Genomic DNA, 27679 nt, shown 5'->3' on the forward strand with positions numbered 1-27679 from the left:
TTCCACACCCTCCTGCTTGGTGAAGGACAGCATTCGAGCTGCTGTACCCTCCAGGGTGAAAGGCATCAACTCACTCACGCCACCTCTTGGTACTGAAGCCTCATGGCAACAGGTGTATTGTGCATGAGCTTGTGTGACATTCCTGCGGCCGATGTTTTTCTGCCTCGATGGGGATCTGTTCTCCCAAAGCCAAGTGCTTTGCAGTCTGCACTAAGCCTGTGATGCCACCATAGTCCTTCTGTTTGTTCTTCAGACAACAGTAGACCCACGCACTGGACACGACAACCTGTACACAGCATCCCAGCCCACCTGAGTTCTGACTGCAGAGTGGCATTTTCCGCAAAACTTGGAAAATTTGTATAGCAGACAATGATGAAAATCACAGGGCCCTGTTCCTCCCTCCATCAGACTCGATTGTCACTCAGCTACAGTAGCTGCTTTCACTAGGAAAGATGAAAGACGAAACACACAATCATCTGTGTGCAAGAAAGGCCCGTGAAAGGGTGCTAACATCCCACAAGGACGACAGTTAAGCACATTAAAAAGATTTGCTTTACTGCTCCCTTTGTACAGATGGAGACTAAACGTGAGATCCTAACCGCTGTGCTCGGAGAGAAAACGAGAGTTCGAAGTGCCCTGGATTTAGTGCTGCGTTTTTTTTTTCCCTGACTATTAATCATTCTGACACAGGGTTTGCTAATTAAATGCAATTAACAGCTCAGGTTTGAGAGGGTTTGTGCAGAGTGGTTATTCCGTCTGGAGGTAATTCATCCAGCGCTGTCAAGCCATGCAGTGGCAACACACCCGAGGACGCCGGGCAGTGCCAGAGCTCACTTAGGCTTTTCCATCGTGGGAGAACGCCCAAACCAGCAGGGTTGTGCAGTGCAAAGTGGGGGTGAAAGAAATGAAAAAAGAAAAATAAATTTCCTCCAAAGGAAAGGCAGCTCAAGAGCACCTGAAATACACAACCAGCACCCTGCCTGCACTGCAATGCTACCAAGATCAGGCATCTCATTCCTAAGACCCATCACTGAGTTTGCCACTCTTCAGACTGCCAGCCTGGACCAGCCCTGCATTGTCAGATCAAAGGGGGAATGACCGCAGGAATGATCTGTCACTCCCTGTGTCCCAGACTGGACTCTCCTGTGCCTTCAGGAAGAGCTTGTGCAACACCCCAGTGTTTAAAAGCCTGTGCAGATCATATCCAGGTGAACAGAAGGATGCCTGTTTACCCCTCGTCGTTTATAATCTGACGAGTGTCTCTAGCCATTACTGCAACACCTCCAGGACAGGAGAGCAGGCCCAGCGATGAACAGATTAACAGAAAATGACATAACAATTTGTTCCGGGGTCACATAAAACCTGGCTTTGTTTTTTGAATTTACGTCAGAAAGAAAGAATCCATGTAAGAAGGAAAAGGAGAATGAAAGAAAGGAAAGGAACTATTTAACTAGTGGCTCTGCTCATTAATTATCTCCTGCAGTGTTATCGAGTGCTGCCTTGCACAGACTATACAGTCCCTGAGTGGGAGCTGCAGTTGCTGTTAGCAGTCCTCAAGGGCTTGTTCACACGATGATGACCGTGAGAATGATATTATCGTAAGAGACTACAATTATCTAAAGAGATGCCAATTATCTTAAGATGCAGCAGTGATCTCTAGGGGTACTTGGTTACTCAAATAGGAGAGGCCGTTATGAGGAACTAGAGGCCAGTTAAGCCAAGCGGCAGGGGACAATAACAAGGGAATCCTACTAGTGGGCTCCTTGTGTTCATGATTGGAGCTGCTAAAGGAGAAATGAAGCACAAAAGCAAGTGGAATCCTTACTGTTCTGCACAGCCTGGAAAGAGACACATTGCAGACGAATGTGAGTGGGAGAAAGGGGAGAAGGAGAGGAACTTTTAGCACTTCCAAAAGTCAGTTTTACTCATTACTAATGAACTAATTCATTCAAAGAAACAAAAAAGGCCCCAAAGACTTTGTAGTGATGAAGTGACCAAATGCAGCCAATGTTCTTCGGAGGATTATGGTAGATGATAATGAACTGGGCGCATCCCAGGAATTACAAATGCACACTGTCCCACGCAAACACTGCATAACCACAGCTTGATATTTGTATTCAATATATAAACCAGGATGCCTCACCCCTGTGGCACTAACTATTTATCAACAGATTCTGAAAGACACAGTGCTGTAACCGACCCAGGCTTCCTGCAGTGTCAGATCAGGTAGGAAGAGCTGGGAGCCTGGACTGGTGGTGTTCCTGTACACCTGGAACATGTGCAGAGGGGAGGGGAGGGGGGTTGTGCGCCGACCTCCCACCCCCACGCATAGAATCATTGAAAACTGCCAAAGCCAAGACGAGAGTGGCCACTACCAACATTAGCGTTAGAAATAAGTCACGTAAAAAAATCGTTCCTACTCACTCCACAGGTGAAGATCTTAGCTGGCATTCCTCCTTGCCTTCTCCTAGCTTTTCAATTCCCACTGAGGTTTTAAAAGCTGCCTTCTGGTCCCCAGAGGTCTCTGTGACTCATCCGTGTTCGGGAGGCTATACACTCCTGCTCACACTCAGACTCCAGCACAAACCCTCAATAGCCACTTCGTCTGTTATGAGAGAGGGGGTGGGGGGTTGGTGGGGGTGCACAGTGGGTGGAGATGGGGGCCCAAGTTTATCTTCTGAGGAATGCTGTTTCTATCAGGAGATGCACATTGCAGTGACAGGACACCTTCCGAGCGGCGATTAGTCTCTCTCTCTCCCTCCCTGCCTCCAGCTCTCTCAGGCCTTTAACGTGCAAACATTTCCAGTATTTCCAATAAAAAAGCCAGCCTGTCGCAGCTCTTGACTTACAGTTACAAAGAGAGCAGCAGGGCACCTATTTAAATGAACAGAATGAGTGACAGCGGCGCAGGGAGGGCTTGGTTTTCAATGTGTGCTGCCTTTTAATAAGGAGTTAGTCATTTGCTGTATGAAAAGTCCCTTTCTCTGGCCTGGCCCTGGCGTTAGATGTTGGGAAAACTGTGGCCCTGCCAACACAGCAATAATAAACCGTAGGGGGGTCTTCAAGGAAGTCATTAGCACTCATAAGGTCCAGCCTGGTCGAACTTCAGCCCGAAGCCACAACAATAGTGAGTATTTCCACAGCACAGCTAAGGATAGCCAGAAACAATTGAGATCCAGCTGAAGAATCCCTCAGCCAGCTCTGTGCAGGAGACACTTCAGGGACAGCCTGCTGAAGCACACTGGATTGCAAATGCTTCGAAGAGAAAGTAACCAACTGTAAAAGTGTTCACGCGTATTGCTGGTTTAGCGGAAGGGGCTCTGTGTGCACGTGGGGTGTGTAGGAAGGTACTGTGCTCTCAGCGGTGCAGCTGCGTCACCGGAGGGAGACGCCCTGCCAGTAAAAGCAGGTGGAATTGTGGGTTAATCCTCCAGACTTCAGCATCTTCATCTGCTCCAGCAATCCAGTATGCGATTGCTACTGCTCTTTGACAAGGCCCCCCAAAAAATCAGTCTGTATTTTTGTACGGTATTGTGTCTTTGTCTTTGTAGCAATCCGGTCTTGCCAGAGCAGTAAAAAAAAAACAAATAGCAGTTGCTTACTCAGAAAGAGTGGGGGACACCTGACCCACTTAGGGAACAAGAAGAAAAGGAAACATTTCTAGAAACAGTTTCCCTGTGCGCAGTATTGCATCACACCTCCTCAGCCCCCCCGCTGAGAGCCCCGTCACTCTGAATCCATCATGGCCCAAACAGCTGGCAGCCCCGCCTGCTAATAGCGCTGTGCCTCTAGGTGACACATAAAGCATACAGAGAGAGCCACTACAGACAGCACATAAAGTCCTGCAGTAAAACCTCGCACGGAGCACCGCAGTGCTCTCTCAGGCAGCTCACCTCTTGTGTGATTTGTGACAGCAGACCTGGCTTCAGCTCAGTGAACGTCCCCCCATTCTCACCTGTCAGGCTGTTGCACATGCCGCATGCTGCAATGCTATCTGTACTGTGCCGCGGGTTTCATTTCACAGCCTCCATTTCTAAAGCAGGAGCCTGAAGACCATTGACTCCAGTTTATACAGGTCTGGCCCAGTCACTTCACAATCTGCTACAGATGTTACCAGCTCTGTCAGGTAACCTAAGTCCTGATACATCTTATAGGGTATCAGACACTGATTATAACAGCATGGCCCCAGTTTATAACAGGTCTTTGAGACAATAAGAGCATGGAAACTTCTGATAAGAAGTTAGACGCTGACTTTAACAGTGCAGTCACAGTTTAAAACAGGTTCATGAACCTATAACAGCACTTATACTGAACATCATAGACACTGATTAGAACAGCACTGCCAGTTTATAACAGGTGTGAGGGATTATAACAACTCTGATATTTCTAACAACCTTCTCATTGCTGCACAGCCTCCAACAGCGGATTTAAGAGCTCTCCTACAGAGCAAACAGCTCTAGTATGTTGTAAGACAGGACGCGATAGCTCTGACAGGCTCGTGTGCGCTGTGACTGAAAGGCTCCATCACGATAAGGAACATACTCTCAGACAACTGCACATATTTGGACCAGATTCCATTTAGCGTGTAGAACCCCAGACTTCTAAAACTATTCCTGCAAGCTGCTAACATCCCAGATCCCTTACATTACTACTCTGTTAATGTCCGACTCCCCTTTCTTTATGATGTTTACATTCTTTGGGACACACTGTTTGTACTTCTCTTTAGAGTATCACTCTTTCGTGTTGGCTGACAAGCAGCTGGCACACAAAGGAAACACATCAAGAGAACTCAGTCGACAAGTGACCAGTTGAGGAGCACTCTTCCATCCTGAGATGGGCGCAGTGGCCGCAGTTTTGGGGAGCTGCGGGAAGCAGGGGAAAGGGAGAGAGTGGATCACAAGGAGCAGGACTGCTAGCCCAGCTGCCAGACTCTGCACACACTCACCCCCCGGGACCCCGACTCCCATTCCACCCATGACTCCCATGGCACCACATTAACATACAGTACATACAGGGTATGAACCGATGGGTGTAACTCCATAATGAGGCAAAGAAGTCAGAAGACTTAGAACTGCTATACGTTTTCAGCAGTGCAATTCTCTGCCTTACTCCTGCACTGACACGGGATCCTCAGATCCACAAACAGGGGGCCTTGGAAATAAACCCCACCTTTCAGCTTGCAATCAATCACCAACCTGTAACTAAGATGCGCTCTGGTGGATGTTGCCCGCCCCCTGGTGGTCGTTTTCTGCCTCTTTCCCACCATGGATCCTCCCATCTCAGGCGTGCCGAAGAGCCCAACCCCCCGAACCGTTCCCTCCACACATGCACGCTCGTTGCTAAGCCCGGGGAGATGTGCACTTTGAAGCCCGGCCCATTTATATAACGGGATTCACTTGCTGCGCAACCGCCGGCACCGGGCTGACTTCAAACATACTAATCCAAAAGACAAAAGCAGAATTCAAGGGTACGGCGCTGAAGACAGAGAGCTTGAGGAGAGAGGGGGAGACGAGAAAATGAAGAGCCCTTGAGAAACGATGGCACTGATTTCTGGGGTAATCAAATTATGCAAACTTCTTCCGACAGGCTCACAGCCAGACGCTCCGGAGCAGGGCGGCATATCTCCCCAGCAGACGGAGATCAAAGTCGAGCTAATCGGACTGGTTAAGTGTAAAACATGATCTGAGAGCCTCCAGCAACATCCTGTGCATTGATCTCTTATGTGTTTCAGCACTGCGGATAGCGACCAGGGTGGGGGCTGTGCTGGTCTCTTAGCCACTGTTCCGGGACTAACCAGGACTAAACCATCACTTCTGGAGGCACAGACTGACATGCCCTTTGGAGACACACGTATATGAAACCCTATTAGAGCTGCTGTATTCAATGCTGGGACACAGTGCAGTAAAGCCCAACCGGATGCACAGCATGAAAGGAGCCCAGTGATTAAATGGGGGGAAGACAAAGGAAAAAGGCTCAAAATCCTTGCATGGTAAAGCATGGGCCATTTTCCAAAATCAAAGCAATTCCTTGTTTAAGCATCAGGCTGAGCTGTAAAGTCCGGGGAGCGTATCACTAAGCACAGCAGAAGGATAATTAGAGGTCGAAGTCATAGCACTAAGGCAGATAAAAAGCATTCTGAAACAAACGCGCTTTTGCAAGTTTTTACTGCTCCCAATGATGTGTATTCAATCTAAAACCCAGTGAACTGACACCTCGCTTAATCCTGAACATGACTGAGCGACATTTCCCCTATATACACAGAGGTACAGTACTCCAATTAACTGCACCCCAACCAGCTGCACTCTTCCTTCTCTACGGCAATAGCCCATTGCCTAGTTTTACAATTCTTGCAGCCACACCACAAAGCATAAATAAAGCAGCATCACAAGGATAATGGATTGTTCTTCCTGCAAGATCAATGACTTATAGTTTCTAGTAGAAGGAGAACAAGCTTAAGCAGTGCCACATGCATGAAGTGTGTACAGTAGTTTTTCTCATCCTGCAAAGTTCCGTGTTTAAACATCCACCTTTACTAGGCAAGGTTTTATCACCATCTCTGGGTGCACAGTAGTCTTGATATAGAGCTGCCCCATCAGTTCTCAGATGAGGCTAAATACATAACAATTTTCAAGCCGCAGACATTACTTATCATTTGCGGTTTACATGCAACCTGCACACTGATGCAGTTCTCCAGTCTAACCTCTTTATTAAAACACAGACAAAACATATCATCTGCATTTGATTTCCCAAAGCCTACCTTATTTTAATGCTGTATGTGTATAAGCACATTGTTTGTGGGCCATCGCAACCCACAGCATGCTTTTACCACTACACAGCTGTCTTTCCCAGGTAGCGCAAGTTGATTGGGGCTGGTCTGCGTGGCCAGTGGACTAGATGTGGTGTCCGTCTGAGCCGGGCTGATTTTGCTGCATGAGTACACAAGAGATGTCAGTAATCACACTGTGAGACAAGAAGAAACTGCTTCAGGTTAAGTTCTGTCCAGGGGTTTCAATAATAGAAATGAGTCAAGAGTTTATTTTCGAAGTCTATGATGACTGTGTGGCTAGCAATTTTTATCCTTTCTAGAATTCGAATTCTTAAAATGCAGCATTTCTCATTTTCCTGTGGCAACCCAATGGGTGGAGGGTGATCATACTCGTTGAAGACTGACCCTCCTTCAGGGTTTGGATGTTTCTTTTAAATCTCCAACAATGTAATACCTGCAAATGCTGTTGAATTTAACAGAGACTCTTAGCAGAGATTCAGTACATTATGCATCTCTGCCACCTGCTGTTTATTGATCTCTATCAAGTCTGAGTTTTGTGATTTGGTCACTGGGATCGTTTGTTGTCTTAAATCATTTTTAAGCGTGATTTTCAAGTCCATTCATCCAAAGGTACTGTATGTGGAGCCTGCTCTTTTGCCAGCTGTGTGTGAGACAGACAGAGAGAGAATGAGTTTGAACGGCAGAAGACCAGATGGAAGAAGGGAAGCAAAGAAGTACAGGAGAAAGAAAATCTGATAACAGTGCAAATCTGTGTGAGCAAGGAGGAAGTGCTCAAACGTGCTGATGAGGGGCTAAAGAACAAGTTAGCTGGACATTCTGCAGCTTCCTGCTTCTAAAAGCCTTTGCCTTTGACTGGCAGCAATACCATGAGGGCCACAGACAGAGCCATTAAAAGCTCCTCGTTCTGGGGCAGAAGACTGCTCTTCTACACTGCAGAGAGGGAGAGGGGTGGGGAAGGGGGGCAGGAGCCACAGAGCAGGTTGGGGGAGAGAATGGGCAAGCAGGGCTGACAGCCGCGGAGAAACTGAAATGAAAAACAGAGGCGACAGGGACACACTGCGGCACGGTGACACATAAATTATTGACTTTACAGGAAGCCGAGTGTTGACAGCATTTCAGAGCAGAAGGCTGAGTCAGCAACCCTCACCCACCACCCCACCCTCCCCTTCGCCCAACAGCTGGCTACAGTAGATCGATCAGGATTAAAGAGGTGGCAATTAACTCTGCTGCCGCCATGGGGAGAGGGGATTGTTCCACGTGTCTGAGATGCGACGTCCCATTGACACCACCAAAACACAGGCTCTGCCCAAGGCACTTTATCTTCTGAAGTGTGATGCTGACTGCAAGATCATTAATGTCCTCCTTCTCATTTCTGTTTTGCAGCCAACATGCTGCCCCTCTAGGTAAGAGCACCGGTGCTCCTGTGCATGTCTGACATGTTCATCACAGTGGCACAATCAGACAGGAGCATTAGCCAGAACAGAATCACAGCAGACTTTTTCCAAATACAGATGATTCTCACACTTCACCAAGCAGGAATGGCTGCATTTCTGCATGATAAGTTAAACCAGATATGTTGTTATCGATCTGGTATTTATCAAATTATCTATCATATAATCAAGAGCAATCTAATCCCCCCCCATGCAGGGAAACGAGTCACAGCTCTGTTAATAGCATCATCCGCCGCGTCTGCAACACGCAGTACTCTTAATCAGCCGCGCGATTGGCGGTACAAATGAGTATTTAAGCACCGTTCCCTTTGCTGACACACACAGACGCACTCTGACGTTTCTGTGCCACTGCAGTTTTGACTGGGAAAAAAAACAGTATAATTTAGGAGCAGTTATATCAGCTGTCAAACTGTAGTCAAAACCTACAGAATACTGAGAGAGAACAACAAAGAAAGGCTTCAGTCATAGAGTATGACTTTTATCATGGCCTGTTATACATCTCAGCTGAGGCCAACAAAGAGCAGGAGGTACTATTTCACAGAAAAGAACATTAAAATTTTAGAAAGAATATGCACACCCCTTCTTTCCTCATCGTGCAAAAGCCTTTTACAATGAAATGTGCTCTGCTGCCCCAGCATCAGCTCATACTGAATGAAGCTCTCAGAAGAGTCATCAATAACGGACTTTAAAGAAATATTAACGGAGGTGAGGAATGGCGAAGACACAGCTCCAATCGATCAAGCTCAGGCAGCATGCTTATAAATCTAATGACAATCAGTGCCTCGCTGAAGGCTGCAGGGCAAACCAGCCCTCTGTCCTTAAACCAAAATTGTGTGGAGATCTAAAAAGGGACACGCCGATATCATATTATTTGCATTTTGTTTCTTCTCAATACAGAAATTCTGTTTCCATCTAGAACATTCATTTTAAGCCAAACATTTATTATAACAATTACTGTGCTTTTCAGAAGACTCCTTAATACTGATCAAATGATATGGGGAAGCATAGAGTATGGATGTGGCACAGGCTCCATCGCACGGCCAGATCACAGGGTAGCACTGATTAGTTACCTTGCTGGCAGCTTTGGGCTGTGTTTTCGGGGGCCAAATTTTGCTGGAAGAGTCTGCTGGTGAGACAAACAGAACCAGCAGGGTGGACGAAGCTGCAGAGGTAGAAAACACTCTTGGATTTTGCCAGTACATGCATTAGGATTGCTGGTATCCAGAGAAAACTGTAAAGTCTCTGAAGCACGCCACCAGCGCGTGCTCTGGCAGGAGATATTGGATTTATCCAGACTCCTATCACTCTGCTACATTTCCAATTAAAAGGAAGCTGTCCCACCTCATCAGTTGTTGAAAGCCCTATAAGGCCACATGTCTTTTTCACAGCAACAATCTGTATCTACGTTTCTTTACTGTAACCCTTTCCTGCCATTACCTCTTCATCAAAACCCACCTCAAAATCCTTTATCATCTCATTTTCCCACAACACTGTGTTAAGTTATTATTTTCATACTTCTCTCGGTCAGAAACAGGCTCTGAAGCAACAAAAAGAGCTGCATGAAAAACTCTGCAGAAACAGTGCGCTGGAAGTGCAGCAATTCTGAAGCTGTACATTGTGGGTTGCAGAAAATATGGAGTCTGATACATTTTAAAGAGCAAACCGTAGATGGAAATTGTGGAAATCCTGCAAAATTATTTTGTTTGGAGCCTCTTATTGTCAATTTGGAAATAATAATAATAAATCATTACACTTTTGTGGACACTCTACTCAAAGTGCCATATGGGTAATGGGGACTCCCCTCTACCATCACCAAGGTGTAGCCCCCACCTGGATAATGTGATGGCAGCCATAGATGTTTAATGCAGGGTTTTGTACACTGGCAGTAATAACAAACTATAAATATATATTCGGAAACACTGGGTTAGAAGAGGCTACTTATGAAAAAGACCTGGGATGTTCATGTTGAAACATTGTTTTCCAGACAATGTGGGAAAGCAATAAAAAGGCAAACAAAATGTTAGATGATATAATCAGAAGTGTAAAATTCAAATTGAGGGATGTTGTGTTAAAAATGTACAATGCACTAGTTCCTCCTCATTTATGATATTGTATACAATTTTGGTCACTGCATTAGAAAAATATATTGCTGCTTCGGAATCAGGTCAGAAAGGAGCAAAGAGATACATTCCAGGGCTCAAGGGATTGTCTAACACTGACAGACTGCAGGAACTGTGTTTCCATCTTAAACAATGAAAATTATGTAGGGATCTGATACAGATTTTCAAAATCCAAAAAAAGGCTTTGAGGAAAAAGCCAACCCAGGTGACTTCAGAAAGTACAGTGAAACAGGAATCGGGAGGACCAAGTGGAATCGATGTGGAAGAGCACTTAAAGCTGAGAACAGGAGGCATTTATTTACCCAAAGGGTTGTGTATCTGGGGATATGCAGTAGAAGCTGTGTGGTACTTAAGCTTCCTTCAGGAAATGGCTGGATGATGTCCTTGGATTAATAAAATACTAAATACCAAACAGGGCAGCTGAGGCTGATGTCCATTTCTAACCTTTCTTGTGTTCTCACCCTATAGTCCAGTCGCACCCGGTAGAGTCTGTGCTACAGGTACGGCATTACTGGAGTGTGACTGAGATTCCTCACTGTTGGCCAGGCACCAGGAGGGTGTTTGAGCTGGCTGGAGTATCATAAGGTTACTTTACAACAGTGACCAATTTACCAGTGGGATGTGTTGGGCTCTGCTATAGTTGCAGTGCTGTTAGTGAGAGAGGTTACCACCCTATGGGCCACTGGGGAGCTCATATTTTAATATAGTTGACACACACATGAATACACATACACACACATGGTCCCAAATTAGGATGACTAGCAAAGTCTCCGACTCTCCATTTCTTCTTCTTCTCAAAGCCTCTCGCCACCACCACTCGAACCTGCGGCCTTCATGCCACGTGTCCTATTGTTCTCTTTTTTTCCCAGCCTAAGAACAATTTCCAGCACTGATGTTAAAAAAAATCTATACATTTTAAGAAACACTGAAGCCTGTTGCCAAACAGTGAAATACTGTATGATTGAACACACAAAGCAGATGTCACATGCTGAACCCGCCTTTAAAGACCAGGTCAATAGGGGTGATTAATAATCAGTACCCTGCAGTGAGATTATTTACAGAAATATCTGTAAAGTAGCCTTGGGGAAGCAATTGTACCAAAGGAAAGAATTAATAAGACTTTAAAGGATGTCAAGGACTCTGGTTTCCGAACGTCTGAAGTCTAAAGGCTGTATTTCCTTTCACAGAATCATCTTACAGGTAACACCACAGCCAGTGGTACACAGTTCAATCATCCACAGTGAGGTTCTTATTTGCAAAATAACACAGAAGAATCCCAGATTGTAATAATGTTTGTAAACACAGCCAATGGAATATCTCTTATCAAATACAGTGGCAGTAAGAAAAGTAAAGCAGTTAATTTTTCAATTAACATAACAATACCTTTTTGAACAACTCTTGGAATCTGCACAGCTAAATGTTTAATTTATGAGGAAGTATTTTGTCATGGGACAGTGCCCAAATAATATAACACATCTACTGCCACATGGGAATGACTAAGTAGTGCTTTTAGTTCTTAATTCTTCTGACTCCTGATTGCCAAACCACATATAGTTCTCTACAGGAATTTACAGTTGAACATTATAGCATACAGTGCATAACAAAACCCAAACGCATCTTCTTCATTTTTAAGAATGGATGACCATTCTAGGCAGTCTTATGAATATGATAGACTATGGAGTATTAATATGATACAATAACGTTAGTAGCCAAGACAGGAAAAAACAACACGTACAAACACGCAAAAATGGGATAGGCAAAAACGAAAATGTATTCACTTTATAAGAATCACAGATGCGGACACAAAACTCTGCTAGTCTCCTTCCCTGCACAGCAGACCTTGCAGGTGTGACAGATACACAGGATTGAGATATGCAGATATTTACTTTTTCATCATAGTGCCAGATTCCCCGGCCATCTTGCAGCTCAGACCCAGACACACTAGAGTCCTGATCGATAAGCCAACGCTGGACAGCCTGAGCCTAAAAAACACATGACATGAAACATGGCTTTAATGAGAAGAGCTGGAGAAATGAGCCTCGACATTGTTATTGCCCCGTGCAATGCCCCCATGTGGCTGGTCTTACCGATTTGACAGACAAGAGTCACTCAGTTCCACAGCGAGGTAGCAGTGTGGCACAGTGTTCAGGGTTCTGGACCCATAACTGAGATTTTGTAACTAATAATAATAATTGCTTACACTTATATAGCTCTTTTCTGGATACTCCACTCAAAGCACTTTACAGGTAATGGGGACTCCCCTCCACCACCACCAATGTGCAGCCCCACCTGGATGATGCGACGGCAGCCATAGTGCACCAGTATGCTCACCACACATCAGCTATCAGTGGGGAGGAGAGCAGAGTAATGCAGCCAGTTCACAGAGGGGATTAGGAGGCCATGATTGGTAAAGGCCAGGGGTAAATTTGGCCAGGATTCTGGGGTTACACCCCTACTCTTTTCGAGAAACATCCTGGGATTTTATATGACCACACAGAGTCAGGACTTCAGTTTTACATCCATAGGATGGCACCTTTTTACAGTATAGTGTCCCCGTCACTACACGGGGGCACTAGGACCCACACAGACCGTGGGGTGAGCGGCCCCTACTGGCCCCAGTAATACCACTTCCAGCAGCAACCTTAGTTTTTCCCAGAAGGTCTCCCATCCAGGTACTGGTCAGGCTCATACCTGCTGAGCTTCAGTGCCAGTTGTGAGTTGCAGGGTGATATGGCTGCTGGCAAATGACTAGTGAGTATTGAGGAGAAAAATAATAACACTAAGTTAATATTATTTATTAATAAGTTAATAAATAATATTAACTTAGTTAATAAAAGGCACTATTCAGAAACACAAGTCTGAACCCATGTACAGTAAATGCACTCTAAAAAATGCTTGTTGTACAGTATGCATGTGTTTTTCACATCCATCATGCAATTAACTTGACAAGCTGTAGTCTTTCTGAAAGTAAACCAGCTCTTCAAACTTTTAAACTTCCCTTTTTGATTTGGAAACTTCACATTTATCACTTATGTGCTCCTAATCATTGTCAGAATGGAAATGGGCATTCTCAGATGTACAATATGTGATTTATAAGTAAAACAAGGACTTAAAACATCCACATTAAACTATCAATCTCTCCGACAATCAGTAAAACTTTAAACAGGGTTTTAAAGGCTCTTCAGCCAGAATCTTTCATCACTAGTATTGCATATACTGTATAAGGACATACAGCATATACTGTATAAGGATGTGATGCTTTCATAAATAAAGTGTGCAAATAATTTAAACTTCAATGGGTATCCTTTTTTTTCAAAACTGGTCTATGTACAGTAGTATAGACATTTCATTTGATAGGGCATTGAAAAGCATTATACTCGGCTTAAAAAAAAGAACGGTAACAAATGGTAAACCTGTAAGACCAACTGCATGTGGGTCATTAATTGATAGATTTCCATTAGCTATTATCCTTTCAAAGTGATCCTATATATAAAGACACTATGACTCACGGCTTCTTAAAAATAAGGAGCTTTTAAGAAACATCTGTATGTGAAATAATATCCATTTTCAGATTGGTTTGCTTCCATAGTCTGTATTGTTCACAGAATAAAGCAGGAAAATCATACAGATTTCAAGCATTATGGATATTGAAATAAAAATAAACACAATGAACTCATACCATAGTTTATCATAATTCCCTTTATTCCCTTTATGTTATTATTTCCCATATGTTCAGGCCGATATCTACTGTATATCTGTGGACACTCATGCTTAAAGGAAGAAAATCCCTTAATTCCCCCAACTGCAAGAGCTTCTTAATCATGAGACTTACGAGGAAATATGTATCAATTGAACGTGGACCAGAAGAAAAGAAAAACACAAATATTTCATTAAAATCTGCTGATCAGAGACAGTGAAGCCCCCCTAGCTTTGTAGCGGTGTGCTGTAGAACACTTCGGACTGACATTTATTCCCAGAGGATCAGAGATCAGGCAGGTAGACTGGGGCACACACAGACAAAGCACAGATATGAGGGGATTCACCACCAACTGGTACTCAGAGCAAGGACAGAGAGGGAAAAACCAATGCTGACTCCATTCTCTTTCCCGAAACTCTGCTTTCAAGCCAGAACAAATCAAATCCGTGGTCTTTCAGAAAGGATCCGTGTGTGTGCAGGAAAAAAAAAATCATTTTCACCCAGCAGCGGTGAACCGATTCGGATTATTAATGTAATTGGATTACAGCGCTGCTGGCACCGGTGGGGGTTTTGATAAACAGCACTGGTCATTAACTTTTAAATCATGGAGAGAGCACGGCTTCTACTGTATGGAATAACCAAGACCTCTTGGAAATGGGATTTTTTTTCTAGGTCTCTCTTAAGGAAACTGAGGCAGTCTTGTTTTCCACCAAAAAAGTAGCTTGATAGTAAAAGGACCCTTTGCTATTGCAATTGGAAAAAACTATCTTTTCTGATACTCTTCCAATTTTAAATTGGCAAGCGGTAATGAACTTGGTATAAAGCTACATTCCTTGTACCTTGCTGGGATAATGCAGACTATGGGCACACTCCTCCAACATGGCGACTTGGGAGATGGATTTGTTACACTGCGAGCTCCATACTACCTGAGAACAGAGTGCTGATGGGAGGAGTGGTCCATCTCTCACCAAGCTACATATAAACTTGAAGGATCTGTCTGTAAGCAGTGTAATCAAATTGCAAGTCTGATCTGAGTAGTACATGCTTCTTATGAATCTGCTACAGCATACAGTGTGTCTGGTGCTGCTTATTTAACCACAACAAGATCTCTTTGGATGTCAATTGTAGAGACTGGACACAACTGTTCACATCCTTGTTGGAGAAAAAAGTGAGAGCAGGTGTGTGTTTAGGGTAGTCTTGAAGGAAAAGACACTTGTCTGCTCTCTCACCTAAGCCTTGGTTTGTGGTGACTAGCAGGAATCTTTCTCTCCCCGTCTGTCTGCCGCCAGTACTAAGCCAGTGTTCTCCTCCTTTACTAGGGAGCACTACTGCAATGCTCACAGTAATTAAGCAAAAAGAGGATCCTGCCTCCTTTGCCTCCTCCTCTTCCAAGTCTTAGTCCAAAGCAGCTGTTTGCACCAGCTGCTGGCATTCTGCCCAGATGTTTGGGTCCAGATTGGGAGGTGGTGGGAGGGGAGGGGTGTTAATGCTATTTTAATTACTGCTTACAGTGCAAGCAGCCCAGTCCTATGGACTATGGCCAGTTGGAGATGTATAGATACCCCCCTGATACACACCCCCGGTCCCCTATTAATCTGCAGTTAATCGATCAAGATATTGATTCCTCATGGCAGATCCATGGTGCTGGGCGTAAGGGCAAGGATAACTCTGTGTGTGTGTAACACTACTAATGAGGTAAGCTGACTGCTCAGAGGTGAAAAAGGCTTGGTGGCAAGAGAGATTCGTCTCTTTAAAAAGATCCAGGCATTTTAAAACAAACACGCTGAACGTCCTGGACTAAAGCCTCCTGTGGCCAATCAGCCAGAAGCTTCTGCTGACACAGGGCACATGGCCACTCGCCTACATCCATCAAAACTGCTGTCAGAAGCACAGCAGGCGAGTGTGGGCTAACTCAACAACACTTCTCATAATGCCACATTATTATCAGTCTCCACAGAGTCGGTGCATGCTAACCCATGAGAGCAGAGCAATTCTCATTAATACTGATCAATAATTTTACATCAGCTACACAAATGCTTTTAAAGAAATCTACTGTACATGAAGAATCATTGAGTTTCCACATACTGTAAAACACTGCATATAGTATGCTATACTGTACATATGGTGCACAGATATAAATACTGTACTCGATACGTACAAAGTGGCTTGAGGTCTTCATTATTAATTTTTCATTTCACAATAAAACAGCCAGATGTTGACAAATGTATTCTACAGCTTAGGTGATGAAAACAAAGACAGACTGGTAGATGGTCACCCAGTGTGGTGCTCATGGAATGGCTGGGCTCAGGCACTCTGTCCTTACAACTACGAAACTGTCCTGGCTGAATTACACATTACGAATTACACACCAAAAAAAAGAATCCAACATTTACAGGAAGGCTTTTTAAAGGGTAGAATAAGTAGAGAACGGAGAGCTGTTAGCATGAAGACGTGCACAGTGGAACATCTGAGGTTTCCTGCAGTTACATGACCAAGCTCGGGCAAGCAGAATTTATGCTGAGTTACCAGTCCTCTTCACATTTCCAGTCACATGACAAAGCTTGGGCAAGCACAGTCACCTCTGAGTCACTAGTCCTCTTCGCCTTACCATTCACATGACAAAGCTTGGGCAAGAGGAATTAGTGCTAATCGTATTGAACATTTTCAAAATATCTAATGTTAAAAGGAAAAGAAAATTCAAATGACTACTGTCAGTGTCTCACGTTTTTCCAAATTGACTTTTATTATTACTGAAAGCTCTCCTAAAGACTTGTTCTTTTTTTCATTTTATGTGCTCAATATCTTTGCTGTATTTGTCAGCATAAAATACAATTTGAAACGTACAGTATGCTAATACCTCCTTATGTATGGGAAACGCGAGAAATGACAATGCTGTGCTTCGAAGGGATTCAGAAAAGCATGAGTCCGGAACAGATTGCACAGATGAAGCCGAAAGAAACAATAGTTAAACACTTAAAACAGTTTGTTCAAAAACCTGTCTATGCACATCACACTGACAAGATTCCGATATCTCTTTCCTGCAGTTGGCTTATATACTGACATCTGGAGGATACTGCAAGCTTGGAAACCTGGAAAAGGACTCAACCGCTATACACTGGACTCATTTAATGATTTTCCTGTGTTTATTATTATGCGTCCATAATGAAGTATGAAGTGATTCACAAATTAATTGATACGCATAATTGAATCTACGGGACTGGATTTAAAGCAAAAGTCCATTTTCCAGACTGCGCACATATATCTTAGACTTCTTCTGTGATGTCCTCCACTGCCTGGTTCCTCTGCCTGGCTTCAATTAAAGACAGATTAAAGGACTGCCGAGGAAGAGTCTGACTGCTGTTCTAATGTGGAGAGGCGGGGCAAAGGGGGATCCCTCAGACAAACCCGCCGAGCCAACAGAACTGAGGCAGCTGGTGGCAAGTGCGTTACAGACCATTGCCTGATTAATAACGCATGCAAGGAGCAAGAAGACTGGCAAATCAGAACGTCCTGGTATAACAGCAAAAGAAATAACCCCAAAATGAGGCTACGCATTGTGGGAAAATAAACTATTTGCTGGACCTCAGCAGTGTGAGTAAGAATAATGGGCAAGAGAAAGGCCGGAGGAGTCTGAACAGTTTCTGGACTTTGCTGTGTAAGAAAACACTGGGGATTTTCTTCTTCATGCTTAGTTACGGTATAAGAAAGAACATCTTGAGAGGATCTACAAACTCAGGATGATTTCCATGACCTTTCCCAGTCTGAAGCTCAACTCCAAGCTGTGGTTTGCAGGAAGAAGAGAAAAGGCTCAAAATCAGTCTCCTGCTGCAAAGACATTTTCTAAACAGCTCCTGGCCAAGTGAGTCCCTTTCAGGTGTTCAAACAGAATACTGCGCTGAGCACACACAACCCTCTCTAGGGTTTAAGGACTACAAGATTAAGAGGCAACTAATTATTTATCCAGACAGGGGGTAAAAACAGTTCAGTTTCCCTTAACCAGTACACTAAGTTCAGTCAATTTAGAGCTCTGATGGAATGAAATTAGAAGCTACTGGATGTGTCTCTATAGGGTTGGGCATCGACAGGCCTAAATTGGGGGCATTTCATCTGAACTTTAACCTGTCCATCAACAGGCTACAAAACTTCTGTCATTTAACATAACAGCATCTGAAGCACAAAGGATTTAAAATTCCTAGGGGCACAAGTCCGGCTCTTCGAAGCCAACAGAAAATGCCAGAAATTCAAAAGCTGCCGATTAACACAAGAGCACAAGACAATATCCCAATGCTAAAATACCTCCAGTATGTCTCTGCAGATGCACATTCCATCCACGAATGGCTTCAACTGCATCAGTAGATCTGCAAATTGCTCTTTTTTATTTTCCCTTTCTTTCTCCTCTCCTTTCATCAGCAACTTTCACCAGCTGACGCCCCTGTCGTTCTTGGCTGGGGTTTCAGATTTAGAACTTGCGCGGGTGTGTCAGGCCAGTTAGGTGGAACTGGCGCTGTTCGCCGACATTTTGGAGTGCGTTTCACAGCCCGGGTGTAATGTGTAATGCAAGATGAATGGGAGGGGGGTGGAGACAGAGGGAGACAGGGTGAAGAGAAGTCAGAGAGCTGGGTGGATTAATCTCTCTCGTCTGCTGAGCGTTGTATCAATCATAGAGGAAACTGCCAGCTAGTCTGTCTCTCTGACACTTCCATGAGAAAGGGGAGTCTTCTGCATGCGCTATTTTCATCTGCCACTGATTAGCATAACAGCCCTTGAAATGTTTTCTGGTCAGGATGGGGAATTTAACTGCTTTTCATCTATCCATCCATTTTCTAACAGCTTCATCCAGCATAGGGATGCAGAGGTGCTGGGGCCTATTCCAGCCAGCAATGGGCGCAAGGCAGGGTACAGCCTGGATAGGATGCCAGTCCTTCATAGGGCAGAAAGCCAAACACACACACACACACACACACACACACCAGGGCCAATTTTATAGAAGCTAATGAAACTTCCCCTATGTTTTTGGACTATGGAATAAAAACACATGTACACAGGGAGAATATACAAACTCCACACAAATAGCACCCCAGGAACTAAACCCAGGGCCCCACTGCTGCAAGACAGAAATGCTAACCACAGTGCTACCGTGCCACCTGTCACTGCTTTAAATTAAATTAAACTTTCAGCTTTTTGTTGGCGATTTCCTGCCTACAGTGAAATGTTGCAGACTTAAACTCATTATCTCTTAGCATTATGAAGTTCTTCGGTCTTTTTCTTTTATAGCCAGGGTCACCCTGGTTATACTGTATGACATAAAGACATAAAAATAAATAAAATCAATACATGTCTTCTACAACGATAGAACAATATAGTCAATACAGCGAAGATACAAATGATTACAGGAAATTTCATTACCTTCTTTTTCAGCCATAGTGTATAATGGCAAAGAAATCCTGAATTTGAAAGAAATGTTTAGCCTGTGTGGAGAAAGGAGCTGTAACATGCTGTTCCACAGAGATAAGTATGTCAGGTGCAAGGTGCTGTATTATCCAAGGTGTCAAGATTGTCAAAAGTGTGGATTTGAAATCAAAACTAATCCTGGACTACCGCCTGCTAGTTTAGGCAGCAGGCACATTAATGTGAAAGTAACAACAAAATGGAAGCAGTGGGGACACAGAAGAATCAACATACTGTAAAACACCCAGATCCCTGTCATGTGTAACATCTGTCAGCTAAAAAGCACCCATGAGATGAGTACTGTATATATAGTATATGTTCCTACTACCAGTGTGCATAACTTTACACCCATCAATGTTAAATTTCATTTGCCAGGTCTCAGCCAGTCTGCTTCTCTACAGTATGTAACACCCTTGTCACTGTTTCTGTGTTTGCCACTCTCCCATTTATAAAATCTTCAGCATATTTCACCAGTTTGATAACTAAAACCATAAATTGTTGATATAGATCAGCCAGAGCAGTGGACCTAAAATGGACCCTGGTGGCACACCGCTGTTCACATCTGCCCAGTCAGAGATTACGTACCTTATGATGACACATGATTTCCACTTAGTTAACCAGTTCTTGATCCATGCATGTACATTACCTTCTTGTGGCTTTTAATGTGAGAATAAACTTTTTTTTTAAGAGGAACCTTATCAAACACTTTCTTGAGATCCACATATATGATGTTATACAGTATGTTTCAATGTTATTTTACCAGTAACAGAAGTAAGACTCTTTGGTTCATAGTTTCCTACTTCAGCTCTTTCCTGTTTTTTTAGGTATTGGTGTTACATTTGTGACTTTCCCATATGTCTTTTCCCATATGCAGTGGGTACTGCTTTGTGAGAGTTGAAATATTCTAGTTTGAGTTCTATGTATAACAGCCCTCCTTTCCTTAAGTATGGCTGGGGGAATACCTTCGGTGCTCAGTGATCTACTCCCACTTTTGCTGTTGTAGTACTGTAGTACAGTCCTACATGTGGTCAGCAAGATCACAATTATACCTGTTTTTTTATATTACTATATATTTAAAGCTGGATATGCTTTACTTGAATGGGCTTTTAACAAAATGTAGTAGGAGTAGTGTGATCTATAAATCTCAAAGCCTAAAGCATCTTGCCAATAATAAAAATGACCATCTTGTTTCCTCCAACAAATTATGATTCACCAGGGAATTCAACACTCTTTAAGTACTCCGTTACGGCCCCAACTATATCAAAACGACAGTTGTGTACCCACAAATATTTACTCCTACAAATTGCAGAGTTTGAGTTACATCATGGCTTGTCTTTTTTTTTCCTCCTTCAGGACAGAAGAAGGGCCATTTAAGAAGTGCCAGCCCAAGTGACAAAGCGCTCTATGGAAACACACCTGTCAGAATCACAGCTCCGCCATGTGTTACCAAACTCTAGCAGGAGCTGAGGTGGCCTGCGTCCTGTTTTTCGATTTTTCACAATTCTCTGCTGCCATTCTTACCTAGGCTATTATCTATGAAGCTGCCTCACAACTCCAGCAAAAACAGCTTTCAAAAATGACCGTTAAGAGCTAATCCCTAGGAATTGGGAGCACAAATCCCTCACGATTGCACGTATCGATTGAGAGATCTTCAGTGGCGCGTCAAGAGCACCACAACTGTGCGCAGCAAAGACACACTTCCCCAGCCCACTGCCTTGCGAATTAACTGGAAGCTTCTTCTCCGAAAGCCACGACTCAGGCTGCAGGTAAAGACCGATTAAATAAAGGTTCTCTTTCTCCAGAGAGCAAACTGCGCTCTGCAATCTGGGAGACAGAAGAGACCAACAGCAGAAGCTCAGGCCTGAGGCCTCAAAACACTGTCAATAGTTCAGCGTTATCCAAAGGTTCAGAATCACCACCTCACTTCGCAGTGTGCTGAGCGCCTTGGCTCTGGACACCTTTGGATTCAGGCCTCATAAACTGACATGCAATTAATTTCCTTGCCCATCCTCTCCTCCTTTGCTTTAGGTCAAATGTTAATCTGTAATAAATGGGATATGAAGTGAGTGCCAGTTTAGTTCTTCTGCAGTGCACTGGTAGTCCTGTCTGTGATGGCGGCGGAGTGTTGCAAAGCAGGAGGGTGATTTACTGTACTTCCTCCCTATCAGGTTCATCAGAATCCTGCTAATCATGGAAGATAAGGATAAGAAGCTCATCTCCCCAGGGCCCTGCTGCTGGAACCGTTCATTGCTCTGCCTAGACAGAGTGAGGCAGTTCTGGCGTGCAAAGACACTTGTACCTACACCCCCCACCCCTGAACGGGGTGAGCAGCTGGCAATCCAAAGCAAAAAAACGCCACTGTCTGTGATCACCAGCCCACCTCCTGTGGTGCTCGTTCCACAGCTCTGCGTGGTTCACAGCAAAAAGGTCTGTCTGTTGTCAAGCTTTTTCAGCAGATGTACAGTTCAGCTGTCGAGGATTCCTGGAGCTACTGCAGATTCATAAAAACAATGCAGGGAAGAAGAAGCGGCTGCAAGCAGAGTGCATTTAGACCTGAGAAAACAGGAGGCATTTCTATAGCCAAAGAGTGGTGGGTGTCTGGAGGTAGCTGCACTGTTGTTCCCTGGGTCCTCTGTCCCATGAACCCAGCACGGCTCCAACATCCCGCTCTGAAACAGATTACGCACTGGGAACTGCTTGCAAGATGCTCAGCCAAAAGAACAGATTTTTGAACTTTTCCCATACTAACGTTTGTATAATGGCATGCGGAGATCTGAACCTCCGAAGATTAAGAATTGCAACAGATGTAACAAGCAATAACAAGTTCTTGTGAAGGGTAATTATACTTTATTAGACCAAATGTCTCAGGTTAAGAAGAGAGTCACTGTGAAATCAATTGGCTACTAAAAACAGAATGGGCTGAACAACATCCTCTTATTTCTTACAACTCTTTTCATTCTTTTGTTCTCATTTTCATGAACCGCCACCTCTCCACTCAAACCAACCTCTTAGCGTAAGCCAAATCATTTAAAGCAATTGCTAACTATCTTTTCCTAGACAGTGGAAATTCTCTGACAGTGGAAGGAGGCTATTGCATGTCAGACCTTTGTAATTCAGTGGCAGTCTGACTGGCCAAGGGGTGTACTCTGGTGCTGATATATAGCTCTGTGAAACTGGGTCATTGTCGTCACAGGACCTAATTCTGACTCTTTCCTCAACCTTTTTTTTTTTAATTCCACAAAAGCATCTGCAGAAGATCAGGGTTGGGCAATGAGAGTGAAAACCCGTCAGGTATGATTGCGCTGCAAATAGTTCTTTTTATTTTCCCCATCACATTAAACACTTCTCCCCACAATCTGTAGAATATCAGAGAACTCTGCATGATTTCCACCCGTCTCTCTTCAATCCTGGAGCGCACAAGGCTGGCAGCACCAATGCTGAAGCAATCAACAGTTTAAAACCCAAAGAATTCTCCCAGAAAGGGAGAGGATAATTTGATTACATTACACTCAGGAAATGAATGATGAATGTATGATTGGTAACAAGACAGTGGTCAATCACATTGAGCCCAGCTCCCACACATTCCAATAGTAGAAGGGCTGGTATTACAATGGCCATAATAATAATTAATATGATAATAAAACAGAGGGAGATCAGATAATCTGGCTCCCACGGCGATGAGACTGCTCCTGTTGCAGCGTTTTGTACCTAATAAATAAGCTGTGCCCAGCCGGAGACCAATTTAGCAAGGGGCCTGATAGATTTGCCTGGCAGAAATTGAATTATCAGGAAAAATTCGCCTGAGACGGAATTTCTGACAGGCTCCATTTCTCCTGGCCGGCCGGCGCTGGAGCTGAGGGTGATGATGATTTCAGGTGAAGGCCTGGTGCCGGCGACTGCGGAGAGACAGAGGCGCTCGCGCCTGGAATGCCGCCGGGCTGAGCCGCAGGGAACGCAGACCACAGCGCCGATCACAGATCCGGCATCCCGCTCCGGAACAGATCACACGCTGAAAACCGTCCGCAAGGTGCTCGGCCACATGAACACAGCGTTGAACTTTCCCTGTACTAGCTTTCCTCTTGTGTGATGGCATGCAGAGATTCAAATCTCCCAAGATTAAGAATGGCTACAGAGATAACGAGTCGTAACGAGTTTTCCTGAAGGATAACCGCGCTATGAACCCCATTGTCTGCCCTTCACGTGTGACTGTAAGTGCTCCCATTTGGAAAGGAAGGTGGATCCCACTGTTCCACAAATGCTCTTGGAAGGACAAAGTATGAGCACGAGGTGCTGTGAAGGCACCTACAGTATGTGAATTTACATAATGGATCGCGTCTCTGGTGATGCATGATGAACTGTGCTTCTTTCCCTAAAAAAAAAAAAATCAGTTCCCAGTGAATGTTTTGAAATAAACTTTATAACATCGCTAAGAAGGAAAATTGAATTCCTGAAATTATTAACCTTGGTCGCTTTCCCTGGTACTAGGAAGTGAAGTTCGCAGGAATTCAAAGAAGCTCTTCACGAGTTTACAGGATTCAATCAGAAAGGCAGGGCTCTCTGAGACAACGCTCACAGCAACCAGACAACCGGGTGTCCCGGTGTCACAAACTCCACACTGATAGCACCCCAAGTCTGGAATTGAACCCATGGCCCTTGTGCTCCAAGATCATAAGACTCACCACTGTGCCATCATGCCACCCTGATATTGTCCATCATTACAAAATAATCCCTTTCGCAGGTGCTACCTGTATGTCAGTCCTAATGTACTGTATGGACATGTACAGGGGAGACTAGTGTATAAGCTTTTAAATTTGGCAAATGGACTTCAAAACATTAACTCTCAAGGAAAAGACTGGGACCCCTGCCTAGGCTGAAGTCACCAGGGACAGGGGTTTAACTGCTGTCAGCCCAGAGCCCAGAGGGCATCAGCCAGCTCAGACCAGCCTTGAGTGTGCGCCGTGTTCAGCTGTCACCCTCCAAAGCACGTTTCCCTGATCTTCCCCAGCAGTACTACTGCAGTGATGTAAGATCTGACAATCGTGATAGAGATCAGCCCTTGAAGCTGGAGGAAATCAAGTGGAAATTAACTCACTGCAGCTTCCACTTTCTGTAAAAGCTCTCTTTGTTAAGAAGGAATAAGGACACTTATCTCGCTCTCACTCTCTCCCACTACCCAACGCACCCATTTCAGTCTCTAATCACGAGTTTACACTGCCACTCTCTCCCAGTCCCTGATCCCAATCTGCCTTCTTCTCCCAGTCCTCCAGCCCACTCTGCCTCTCTCTCCCAGTCTCCCAGCCCAGTCTACCTCTCCCTCACAGTCCTTCAGCCCACTCTGCCTCTCTCTTCCAGTCCCTCAGTCCACTCTGCCTCTCTTTCCCAGTCTTCCCAGTCCCTCAGCCTCTCCCAGTCCCTCGGCCTAGTCCACCTGGTCTAAAAAGCAGGGCCACACTGCCTGCACTTACTCTACAGATACCTGATATATTCTCTGTCACTTACAAGCTGTTGTGGTGCTCTGGTTAGATTATGCTGTAACATTTTCCTAACATCCTGTGTTATTTTAAGCTTGTACAGTATTACCATTGCTCTTTGGAGAAAGGGGGGTGGACACACAGAGTGCATTTTATTGCTGCCCTGGGCTTGTGCTAACTCACAGGGGGATTGCTAATGGTTTCTCTCTCCCGGCCTCGGCCTCTCTTTCTTAAGATTAGAACCGGCAGCTGTTTTATCGTCAGGTTGTACTCAGCTAAAACGGAGCCAGCAGACAGCCCACCTGAAAACCAAATACAGACTGGAGCTGCTGCAATAGAATATCAATGCCCCTTAACCCATAACCCACACCCATACTGTACATTGTGTGACATTTGCAATAAGAACACAACTTTAAAAATCTAATAAAAAACCCACTGAGGAACTTTTAAAGTGTGGAACAGGAAATTGTAATTTACTACAATGAATTGAGGGTGTGTGTTTTAAGCTAAAAATATATATATAATATATTAAAACCAACCCAAATAACCCATAAAGTGCCAGATTATATTTTAAAAGGTTGACAATGGTCTTCCTCACCAGGAAACAGGGAGTAAGTGAAGGGAGTGAGCAGAGGGCACGTTAATGGAGTCTCCAGGGCTCCAAATGTACTCACTGTCCTCACAGTCAGTTTGACAATTAAGCTGGGAGAGCATTTGCATTCTGCTTAGTCTGAGGAATTGCGTTTTGTCAGCAACAGTACAGTATAAAATAGTCATCTCATATTTTTGGCTCATAAGGAGTGTAGACTTCTCAGAGATCGAAGGAAAAGTGTTCAAAATCCTCACGGACACTGACAACTTCAACCCAGCGGACTTCTTTGGAATGAACAATGAACCACGAACCTGAGGACACAAGTGAGAACGAAGTGGAAGAGCACTTAAAACTGAGAACAGGAGTCACGTCTTTACGCAAAGGATGGGGGGAGTGTGGAACAAGCAAGCCCAGCCAAGTTATTGAAGCTGATAACCTGGATTCCTTCAATAATGCATCAATTAAATACTAACTACAAAACAGGCTAGAATGACCAAAAGACCTCCTCTCTTCTGTAATGGTTCTTATGTCCTTAATATGTTGCAAGTGTTCCAAGAAGGCATGCAGAGAGCCTACATGGCAAACTAACAGACAGTGATGCTGTGACGCCCCTTTACGCAGTCGAACAGCACACACGTGGCATCCTTCCTCCTGCATCCCCCTCGGCCCACCATCACAGCCCGGCCCGCAGGCTGAGTGAATCCTGTCGCTCAGCACGTTCCCTGTTCTCCAGGAGACACACACAAAGATCCTTCCCATGTTAACAGATGTCGATGCCTCCAGTCTGGCGTGACACATTCAAGTACCCAGCCTGGAGAACACAGCCCCAGCACGGTCAGCCTGGTCACCGGAGAGCGCTCGGACACGACAGACTCCACAACGCCAAGAACTGGACTCCTTCCACTGCTCTGACACTATTTCACAACCCATACCTCAGCTCTCAGCTCTCAGCTCTCAGCTCTCAGCTCTCAGCTCTCCAGAGCTACAACAGACCCCTTTGCGCAATGAGTACTAGGCTGCTCAGTTCTTTTAGAGCACAGAATGACTTGGCTCAATTTCTGCCCAAAACTCTAGCAAACCCTGACAACTATCCCAGTTCTGAATGACATCTGACCGCGGAACTGTACTGGATCCAGTGCTGACCCAAGGTTCACCAACGTTATTCTCCAGGAGATCAGATGTCAGTTTAACACCATTGTGGATAAAGTGTGATGCGCTGTAAAGCAGTATTTTCCATCTTAAACCATCTCACTGTCATTATTTATTATTTACTATTTTCTAATGGGCTGTGCACATTATGCGAAAGTGCAGTCTATTGTACTGTGCATGTCCTGAGACAAATGCATGAATAGGAATAAACCCCTTTCTCTCTCTCTTTAAAGTGAATCCCCCCCCATACACAAGCTTCTCTGCTGAACAGTAACATCACCTTGATTTGTCGTCAGGACTAAGACACTGTGCTGTATTTCTGTATTTCTACTGACAGTTACTTCTTAAGACATTTTTCAGCTTAGTCGGCCCAGATGGCATACAGTAAAGCAGCAAAAGATGACTGAAGAGGAGAAGTTTGTGGTTGGGGAGGCAAGACTGACAGGAGTATGGCGGACGTCAAATTGGAAAGTTCTGTGGGCATGCCAGTTGAATTATGGCGGACCGCCAGTCGAATTAAAAGATAAAGCGCTCACAGAAAAACATGTGACCCTCCGTCGCCGATGGGATCTACAATGTATAGTATCACTTCGTCTTTGTGTCTGCTTTCTTCCGTGAGGAGATCTGTCTGGTGCAGACCAGTTATTAAAAATGAGTCGACTCAGCAGGAACACTGGTTGATGACGTGAGCAGAGAAGGAAAGAAAGAAAGATATCTGCTGTCAATGCCCAGGAGAGAAACTATCCCTGGGCTCTCATCCGAAGACAGCGGAGAGAATAGGAATGATTTATAACAACAACAATAACAAGAGCTACAAAAAAAACACCCTCTTGATACGTCACACCGTTGCTGGTTATGGTGGCAGCGCAGTCTGCTGTTTTTAGAGTTGACCCCCCCACTGCTTACAGAGAGACCTGATAAAAAAATATTCTTAAAGGGCACTTTGTAGCAAAGCGTTAGTGTA

General features: G+C 44.5%; 1 protein-coding gene across 8 annotated transcripts in view; it reads right to left on the reverse strand.

Moving 5' to 3' along the window:
* Positions 1-27679, reverse strand: part of ank1a (ankyrin 1, erythrocytic a) — a 148416-nt gene that overhangs the window by 83732 nt on the left and 37005 nt on the right. For 6 of the 8 annotated variants that reach the window (XM_069182234.1, XM_069182229.1, XM_069182251.1 and 3 more), the window contains exon 2: positions 12245-12340. The exons of 1 other annotated variant lie outside the window; for it this stretch is intronic. In XM_069182234.1, the coding sequence (XP_069038335.1) occupies positions 12245-12340 (96 nt within the window). Of the gene's footprint in view, positions 1-2424; positions 2627-12244; positions 12341-27679 lie in introns of those variants that run through there. One more of the 8 variants, XM_069182262.1, reaches the window with a different exon arrangement.

This window comes from Lepisosteus oculatus, chromosome 2 (genome assembly GCF_040954835.1).
Source record: "Lepisosteus oculatus isolate fLepOcu1 chromosome 2, fLepOcu1.hap2, whole genome shotgun sequence".
Taxonomy (NCBI): Eukaryota; Metazoa; Chordata; class Actinopteri; order Semionotiformes; family Lepisosteidae; genus Lepisosteus; species Lepisosteus oculatus.